General features: G+C 38.3%; 2 protein-coding genes across 3 annotated transcripts in view; both read right to left on the bottom strand.

Annotated features, from left to right (window-relative positions):
• The window catches only part of LOC137998862 (major facilitator superfamily domain-containing protein 12-like), a 19868-nt gene extending 17951 nt beyond the window's left edge, over nt 1-1917 (bottom strand). Inside the window, exons 1-2 of the mRNA XM_068844705.1 lie at nt 1243-1917; nt 1-13 (exon numbers count right to left, since the gene is read on the bottom strand). The exon at nt 1-13 is cut by the window's left edge and continues 93 nt beyond it. Coding sequence (XP_068700806.1) covers nt 1-13; nt 1243-1766 — 537 coding nt within the window. The 5' untranslated portion in view covers nt 1767-1917. The remainder of the gene's footprint in view (nt 14-1242) is intronic.
• Nucleotides 1918-6197: 4280 nt separating this feature from the next.
• LOC137999556 (major facilitator superfamily domain-containing protein 12-like) overlaps nt 6198-10000 on the bottom strand; it is a 22206-nt gene continuing 18403 nt past the window's right edge. For both annotated transcript variants that reach the window (XM_068845362.1, XM_068845361.1), the window contains exon 10: nt 6198-7613. In XM_068845362.1, coding sequence (XP_068701463.1) covers nt 7546-7613 — 68 coding nt within the window. In that variant the 3' untranslated portion in view covers nt 6198-7545. The remainder of the gene's footprint in view (nt 7614-10000) is intronic.

Here is a 10000-nt window from a genome sequence, read left to right as displayed (position 1 = left end):
ACGGACGACGGACCTGCAAAGTGCGATCACAAACGATAGAGAAGAAATTTCATCTAGTGTGCGCGTTGCATGTGAATAGTTTTAAGCCAAAAGTACAGTTTTCTTTACAATAAGGGCCTATTTATGGATACATGTATACACAAACTATTGGGAAGCTATGGGAAGTAGGAGCTCTAGTGAGAGACGGCACGGTTGCATGATGACTGAAGAAATTATGTTCACTTATGGTCAAAAGATAGTTACTCCTATTATAATTGCAGTGAAGAAAGTTTTCAATAAGCTTAACGCTTATTTTATTGAACAGAAACGAGCGATAAAAATAACGAAGTTTCCACCGTTATAAGGTAATATTGAAGTCCAAGTTCAAGTTCATAGAAATTCAAAATATATACAATTTAAAAACCGAAAGATTAAACCATTTGCTTAAAAATCCAACACCGAGTACAACAATAATCCGTAAATTAACAAAGGCAAGAAAAATATTAAAACTCGTCACTGCGGAATTTGTTATGAACTTGAAAATCAATTAGAACGGTCGAAACGACGTCATTGTTTTCGCTCGTTTTTTAAGTAAGAAAGTTGTTCCTATCATTATGGTGGCGAGAAAGCTATGCTTAATATTAATAAGGCAATTCCTAACATTTTTTCATTAAATTGCACATATAGAACATATTTTAAGAAAAGGTATCGTTCTGGAACATCGATTCAAAAATCCGTCGAATTTCTTTTTGGGTAAGGAATGAAAATTTGAACTTGTACCAATTAATTTTTTAATAAAAAGCGCTCAATAGTTCGAGAATGGATGTGAGAATCTTCCTTCTAATATTGTGGATTAATAATGAAACAAGGAAGTTTCGTGTTCCTAATTGACGATTTCCATTGTCTCTCAGCACGAGAACAAATTACCCTAGTAATATGCCCACGAACAGCCCTTTTAACCAAACGTTTATTTGGATCTTATATCCAGTAAAATAGCCTCTCCAAAAAACACATTTGAGAAAACAGAAAGCAAAAAGAAAGATGGCACGGCATCTCAAAAACGTCTTCAGATCAATGGACGCTTTTGTCCATTGACCAAAAGAACTTTTTCGCTATTATTCAGAGGTAATAAAGAGGACCTTGTCGTTACTAATTGTTTTGAGTTTCCTCCGGTAAAATTAATTGACAAGCGAAACAAGTTGTGATCTCCTAAATACAAAACGTAACACTCAAATAAAACCTTTCTTCAGGGGCATTTCTTACCTTGATGTCTCGGAATCATTTTCTGCTCGTATCCCTTTTCGCAGAGAAGCGTAGCTTAATTCAGTCAGCTGCCAACAGACTGACAGAAAAACCACTGGCATCAGATAATACATCCCCGACGCTAAATACGATCTACCATCTCCACAAATAAAACAGGGAGAAAAGGCAAATGGCCAAGCAAAAAGTATGCCTGCTGAACCAACTAAGTGTCGAGCCTTTTGAATTCCGTACCCGGGAAACGACTTCCATAATCTTTCGTCGTAGCGTAAGCTTATAACAATAAACGTTAGGGCCATCAGGATTTCAGAAGTAAAGAATAAGACACCAACACTCGCGGGAGATAGTCCGGCGACATTTTGAAGAAAAAGGAGTGCATAACTGTACCACACACTCAAGGTCAAGTTATTGAGTATATGACCTGTCTTGCAGGCAATACGGTTTCTTATCGGAGGTGTTGTATCATCATTTATGTCATCAACTTCACTGTTGCTTGACGCTGCTGTAATATCACGAGAAGTGGCCATGTTTTGGAGACTTGTCAATCTTCATACTGGCTTCAGTTCCTTATGGTTGTTAAAAGTGGATCATCATCGTGATTTCAGTGGATCGATCGAGAATTACTTTCGCAACGGATTTTATGTTTCTTGATTCCCTGGTGGTCTAAGAGAAGACCAAATCAACATAGATCTTTCTGTGGTTAATAAAATATTCATAAAACTTGACGCAGTCCTCAACATTTTAATAACGTAATTCTTTTTTAAAAATGTTTACACAGTTTCGTTCCTTGTTTCGCCATTTTAGGCTCCGTCCACACGTATCCAGATATGTGCGAATACTCAACTTTTATTTTGCGGATTCACCTTCCGTCCATACGTGTACGGCGAATCAGGCATGCGAATCCGCAACATTTAAAATCTGCTCTCCAGAGTGGAATTTTTGAATACGCAGAGAACGTGCGTGTGAACGGTCGAATCCGGATATTTTCAAAGCCGAAGACGTTACAAACTCAGGTTCGGCCTTTACCGCGTAAATATTCAACATGCATGACTGCTGAACGAAATGCTATCTCGTTTTTCTTGTCGCTTACTCGAACGCCTGATGGCGCATGCTTTGTTCAAGTTCAAGTTCAAGTTCAATTTCAAGTTTATTTTCAAAAATTACTGCTAAATTTTACAATGAACACCGCACGCGTACAGCAATGCTAATCGAGGGGTGCAGTGTAATGGCACTAAATTTACTAAAAACGATATTAAGACAAAATGAAACCTCACAATACTCATTTGGCCATTACACAATAGACAGACTGAAGAAACGAAGCATAATTATTACAATATTATTAAAATAATTGAATGAAAAAGAAAATAAGAATAGAATAAACAGAATTATAGGGTACGCTAGTAATGATTATTCAATTTTGTTCTCAACTAGTAGGCATCAACATAAGCATCCTCAACTCCGAGTACTGTAAGCAGAAATGCCTTAATTCGTTTTTTACTCTGCAGTTGACAATAGTCAAAGAGGAGTCCTGGTTTACGGGCGGATTCGATTTGAATACGTTACGTGTGGACGTGAAAAGTTTTGAATCCGCAGAGAAAAAGTTGCGGATTGAAAAAATATCTGGATACGTGGTTTGGTCACAATACCTTTGAAACGTTCCAAACTCTTTTTCCCAAAATGTCCAGTTATTCATTTGTGCTCTAGGTGGTTGGAAAATCGACGCATAAGGTACTGATGTAAGGAAGTAATAAAGGGGCTAACCATATCTGACCAAAAATGAACTTCCAGAGGAAGTATACGTGTAATAACGTTTCTATAAAAAAATTTCCATGTCTCTTTGATATTTACACTGCTTCCACACGTTTCCAATTGAAAATTAAAGAAGCCATGCATATCCTTTGGGAGCAGCCATCTATAAATTCCCAAGTCAAACATCTTAATTTATCCCTTTCATACTAATTAGTTTCTTTTCTTAGCTTAAATAGTCTGGTTTTTCTGTTTTGTTTCGTGGTTGTTCTGTTCTCGCCTTCATCCTTAATTATTCATGTTATATCTCGCTTTGTTACACTATTTATTGCTTAACTTTAGTTTATTTCTCATTGTACAACTGACGATGGAAGGTCCGAAACATGTCTTGATTAAAGATGAATTTCAAAACCATCGTATGGATCATCAAAGCAATAATAATAACAGTAATAATAGTTAATTAAGAAGGAGAAAAATGTATAATTGCGGACGTTGCTATCCCTGGAGATAGTAGGGTACATGAAAAGGAATTTGAAAAAATCAAAAATTATCAGGATTTGAAGTGGAAGATTAGAAGAATGTGGAGTGTAAAAAACGTGGATGCAGTACCGGTTGATGTTGGAGCTCTTGGAAGTGTTGTGGGGGCTGTAGGAAGAGAACGATGGATTCAGTAAAAAAGTGGAGATTAGGGTAAGAATTGGACTGTTGCAGAAAACTACGCTATTGGGAACGGCCAGAATTTTAAAGGAAGGTGCTTGACTTTTAAGTACCAGGAGAGTGTCCCCAGGGAACCCTTGGTTATTTGCTCGCAACTGTAGAGAAATCAAACCAAATCAACTCATATCACATCATAGGTTGGTTTTTTGAGGAGAGGGAAAAACCCGAATAAGCGGAGAAACACCGCCCGGAGCAGAAACTCGACCCGCATGTGACTCGAACCTGGGACCCGTTTCTTGAAAGTCCCGAAAACTTTTCGGGCCCGAAAAGCCATCTGTGAAATTGCCTACCGTTTGTTTTGGAAAGCCGTTCTTTTAACATGCTTTCAAGGTAACAAAAAGAAAATTAACTGTGAAGTTCGACGAATTAAATGCTCTCCGTTCTTGAGTTACAAAAGGAATCGTGACACCCGAAAATGGCCCGTAAAGTTTCGGGACTTTCGAGGAACGGGCCCCAGGGCTGCATTCAAGGTGGGAGACGAGTACTCTCACCACTGCGCCATCTCCGCGTGTGGGTTTTTTTAAATAATTTCTTGTAAGAAAAAAAGACTATTGCAAAGCCGGGGCTGTAAAATTGACTTCTGCTTTGACCTTCCTTGGTTCTCGTTCTTAACTGGACAATTTAAGCAAATGTCTCTTACAGAAACCTGGCTCCAGTTGTCCAAACGAAGGATAATACATCACTGAAGTGGATAAGTGATAGCGAAACCAAATGCGCTATTCGATGGATGGTGATTTATCCGCTTTATAGCGTTATCCATCTTTTGAACAACTGGGGCCTGGAAATTTCAGGTGGCCTCATCCCAAAATCACTAGCGTTGACAAGCAGTTTTACTACGGACGACCGGCAGGTTTTCTTGTAATTGGCAGGTGAAGAATACTGGTGAAGTCACTGGAATTGTGATAAATAGGTGCGCAATGCGTACATTTCAGTCTCCATCAAATTCAAGGATTGTCATGTTGAATTCTAGCCGGCAACAGTCAAGGAACCAGAGACGACTAAGTGTTTTAGTGTTTTAGCAAAAGTTAGTAATCCCGGGTCTGTATCTGGTTGGATGCATTAAAGCGCGCCTTAACATTTCGCGAAGACGCAGTACGATGGTACTTCCATTTTTGTTCTCCGGCGCTTCAATTCTTTCCGTCAGCCTCGAGAACAACGCTGACTTGTTTGGCCAGTTATGAAATACGCACAATCGTACTTGAGAGCCATTTTGTATTCGTCGACAATCACTTTCTATCATTTTAAATTCTGAAACTGTGCAGAAGGGTAAAAAGTCAATCATTCTTTCTCCTTGGGTCACACCGGCCAGGGAGAAAGAATTGATTAGTCATTGAACGAAAATATCTAAAGTACTTCGAGCTTGCAGAATTCTTTAATCTCTACCATTCGCGGAGGCCTCGTTGGGCATCTACCATCTGACAATATACATGGAAATATATTTCTATTTGCTAAAAGAAATGCACTTTCCAGGTAACACAGTGCAGAAAAAAGGAAACAGCATTCCGATTGGTCAATGATCAAAGAAGTCTCTGATGGTCAATCAACTGCGAGTCCTGGATAGCACAATTTTTGCAAGATACGCGTGTGGCATGCGTTCCTTCCGTTTAACCATCTCGAATTTTTTCATGTACGTCATGTCTAAGTAATCACATCATTTCTCGGGCTATTTGGAATAAATAACCCCTTATAAATATTTTTCCGAGACTACAAATTGGACTCGCCCTTTGGACTACGCAATTTTGCTCGTCTTTAAAAAAAATGCTAACCTCTTACTAACCGAGTGCGAGGGCCGTACTGAATATTGGCCCGAGGTCGTGGCAGAATAAAAAACACGACCGAGGCCCAGTATTCTCCAGTACAGTCCCGAGCAAGTGAGGTTAGCAAGTTGTTTATCATATGGGATCGTTTGTTTGAGCGATTGGACGTTTCTCCGAATGTTCGTGAATGTTCGTAAACTTCGTCTTCAATCAGCGAACTTTGAAAGGTAACCTTTTACATGCAACACTAAATTCCACTTGCTATAATTGTACTGTTGTGCTGAAAAAAATTAATTCCGCTTTTTGAAGCTTTTTGTATTTCGCTCAACTTGAATTTCCCGGGAGCGACAAAAAGACGGAGACAAAACGTTTCCATGGTAATGGTCCGTAATATAAAATCCCGACCGAAAACCAGCCAATCAGAGTGTTTCATTTGGCCTGACAATTGCTTGCCATATAATAATCGTGCTTCTATATTCCAAATTGCACTGACTCGAAATCATGTGATCATTTATCCTTATACCCAATGCGCGCAAATTGAATAAATTGTCATTAGTAGCAGTGGCATTATTGTTGTAATTACTATATTGCTGGTGTTGGTAGTGGTAGAACGGCAGTGATAGCATAACAGCTAAATAGCAAAAAAACAACAAATCTGGCCAAGATGAAGATCTGCCCAGGAAGCAAATTCTTAAGGAACTTGGGTTCAACCGAAAACAAATTCACAACAACTAAAACTTAACCTCTGACAAAAGTTTATTTAATAAATTCCACTTTGCACCAATTCAATTTCCATATATCTATTTTATAAATTAGAAAACTTAAAACTGATACCCTCAAGTAAGCCAGTGAAAATTAATTCTACTTTAAATATGAATGAAAAATAATTTTCATAAGAAAAACGGTCAAGACTTGTTTCCATATCTCAAAGTGCTCTTGGACGTAAGGGGCCCGGGGTGAATGTAGTGGGTGAAGGGTACAATACTGAAACAACCCAAACCGTTAGAAAAATATGCAATATGCTTTATATAATGTTTAGACCTAAGGTTAGCATTTTTGTATGAGATTGGGTTGTTTCAGTTTTGTTGTTCCAGGCCCCCCACGTCCAACGGCACTTTGAGATATGGAAACAAGTCTTTACCAAGAAAAACTCCGAACTTAGACTCGCTTTCAAGAGGAGGCAGACATGAACTCGGAAATGGCCTATTTTGCTCAGTTAACCAACAAACTTATTTAATAAATTAATTTAAAATTTGCACCAATTTAATTAACATAGATTTATTTTATAACTAGAAAACTTAACTGAGACCTTCAGGTAAACCCGTCGAAAAAACTTTGAATATTGAACATAAGCCCGGTCCATGTCAATCACAATTTAAGAATTCCTCAAATAAATTTGTTTTTAAAATTATGTAAGATTCTTTCCCCTAGAAAAAGGAAAGGGGCACGTTTGCCTTTTAGTGGGATATAAATAATTGCTTTATATTTTGTTGAATTTCTTTTGCTCAATTTAAACAATACGTATACTGAATATTTCTCCGTAAACACTATCAGTGTTTTAAAGGGGCAGTGTCACGCTATTTGAGTCAAAATTAAAAAAACTAAAAGACGTCTTTGCATCAATGAAGACCAAGAAATAATGCTGCAGTTTTGTTGCCAATGGCCATTGAAGTGCACCGAAGCTATTCTTTGTTGTTTGCAGCCAAGGATGAAGAGGATGGAAATGGATTGAAACTTAGAAAAATTGGTCAGTTTTTTCACGTTTGGAGACGTTGTCCTCAGAAAGTCGCCAAAACTTAAATACGAATAGCTACTGTGAGTTACATTCGAATTCGAATGTATTCGAATGTGAGCTACAGAACTAATTTAGATTTTTACCCAGTTTTGACCAAAAAACAGTAAATTTAGCATGACAGTGCCTCTTTAAACTACATATGGGATCCTTGATGCTTGGGAAGAGTGCAACGTCATGATCCGGTAAAACATCTAACTCAATCACTGCTCCAGTATTCAGCTCTTCACGTTACTTTTGAACACGACTTATCTCCAAACCACAGAAGAAACTGCTTAAAGCAAACTAATATTGTTAAACCTCTGTTGATTTCAAAAATGGCATAACGGAAAAGTCCATTTCATCTGTGCGGTCTTGTTCCCCTAAAACGCAAAAAACACAAGCAGTGTTTGTGGCGCACCTCTTTTCTTCCACGACGTTCGAGAATCAAATTAAATATCCTGACCAATCGCAACAGCGGTCTATAGGGTGAAGAACGAATTGGGGGCATGTTTCTCGACAAGTCCCGATAACTTCTCTGGCGAGAAAAGTCACAAGTGAAATCACCATACGCTTGTTTTAAAAAGCCGGTCTTGTCGCATGCTTTCAAGATAGCAAAAAGCAAAAACGATTACGAATGTCGATGACTCAAAATATCTCCCTTCTGAAGATACTTTCAGAATTTTAACACCCGAAGAGTTTCGGGACGTCTGAGAATCGAACTTGTCACTTCCGCAAATCGCAAGATGCGCTCGGACAGAAGTCAGTTGGGTAGTTTCTCGTTGGGTCATAGCCTTCATAAAAAAGATCTCTCATTAGCCTCTTTTGTTTGTCAGCATTTGTACATTAAGCCATTGTCACTTCCGTTCCAAGAGATCGTAAACCACCTGTAGCGCTTTGTCACTTGTCACGCAAAATCTTCAATAAAACTTCTGGGAAGAATAGTTTTTAAAAAAAGAAATGACCGACTTGGCTGCGGATAAAAATTGGAATGACTCAAGATGGAGGATATTATACCAAACGGGCCGACGGCACCTGTTCAAACACATCTCTTAAATTTAAGGTGATTCCTCAGTATTGCACTGCGCATCCTGTACTGCGCATATGGTGTGTCAATATTATTTTAAAAATTGATCAAATTTGCAACATGGTAAATATGGCGTACGTCGATCATACACGCTGATACAGTTCGCTGAAACACGTAAAAGAAGTTGTGAATGACCCTTAAATCGTTGCGAATGAGCGCGCGCATTCCGAGAACACGGCGAATTTTGTTTCGATCTACGATAATTAAAGGGTTTCGACAAAACACTGACCCCCGGTTAACTGACCCCCCTACTGACCCCCTATAAAATCAATGGGAAAATGAATACTGCTTACTTAAGCCTCAAAAACCCTTTTTAAACAGCATTGTTCAGCAATATTTAAGTCTAAGCACCCATTTTAAAAAGGTTAGCTTACATGAAGTAATTGGCCATCACAACAATAAGCGAAAACTAACCTTTTTAAAATGGGTGCTTAGACTTAAATATTGTTGAACAATGCTGTTTAAAAAGGGATGTTGAGGCTTAAGTAAGCAGTATTCATTTTCCCATTGATTTTTTAGGGGGTCAGTAGGGGGGTCAGTAAGGGGGTCAGTAGGGGGGTCAGTTGACCGGGGGTCAGTGTTTTGTCGCAACCCATAATTAAACGAGCACGGTGACCTATATTTTTTATTGCATAATTTTGTTGTACAATTATCCCCTATAAAAAAAATTATCGGAAGGAAAAAAGATATAGCTAAAAACGTACATAAAGCCCCTTACACAGGGATATAAAATTAATTACGATCTTGAAAACAACGACTCCAGAAACGTTTTGAGTCGACGTCGTTTTAAGTTGAGTGATTTTTCCATAGACTATGTAAGACAGTGTTCCATATGCTGTAGCCTTTCTACCTATCTGGTGTTTTTTTTCACGTGTTACTTTAAAAACCCCCCCATGTGTGTCAATAATATTTTATAAATTGATCAAATTTGCAACATGGTAAATATGGCGTACGTCGATCGTACACGCTGATACAGTTCGCTGAAACACGTAAAAGAAGTTGTGAATGACCCTTAAATCGTTGCGAATAAGCGCGCGCATTCCGAGAACACCGCGAATTTTGTTGTTTCGATCTACGATAATTAAACGAGCACGGTGACCTATATTTTTTATTGCATAATTTTGTTGTACAAATTATTCCCTATAAAAAAAATTATCGGAAGGAAAAAAGATATAGCTAAAAACGTACATAAAGCCCCTTACCCAGGGATATAAAATTAATTATGATCTTGAAAACAACGACTCCAGAAACGTTTTGAGTCGACGTCGTTTTAAGTTGAGTGATTTTTCCATAGACTATGTAAGACAGTGTTCCATATGCTGTACCCTTTCTACCTATCAGGTGTTTTTTTCACGTGTTACTTTAAAAGCCCTCTCATTAGCTACCGCAACATGTACCCTGAGCCGATGAAATTACGCAAGTGAGTAGTATCAGTACAGGCATCAATGGGCTAAGATTGGCCCATTATATCTCTTAAGCAAGCACGTTGGCTTACCTTTTTTATTGTAGTTCACAACACAGGGATTAGTAGGAAACATTCAGGGAAAGTTTCAAGAAAATCGTTCGACAACTTTTTTTTCTGAGGAATCACCTTAACCCATTTCAGGACTCCTCAGATTCCCGAGGGCACCCCTGTTGACGAGTAAATCTGTTGGCGTTAGACAGTAAAATCTGTTTATTCTC

Source organism: Montipora foliosa, chromosome 4, assembly GCF_036669935.1.
Source record: "Montipora foliosa isolate CH-2021 chromosome 4, ASM3666993v2, whole genome shotgun sequence".
NCBI classification, from domain to species: Eukaryota; Metazoa; Cnidaria; class Anthozoa; order Scleractinia; family Acroporidae; genus Montipora; species Montipora foliosa.
This window is presented reverse-complemented; position numbering and strand designations above follow the sequence as displayed.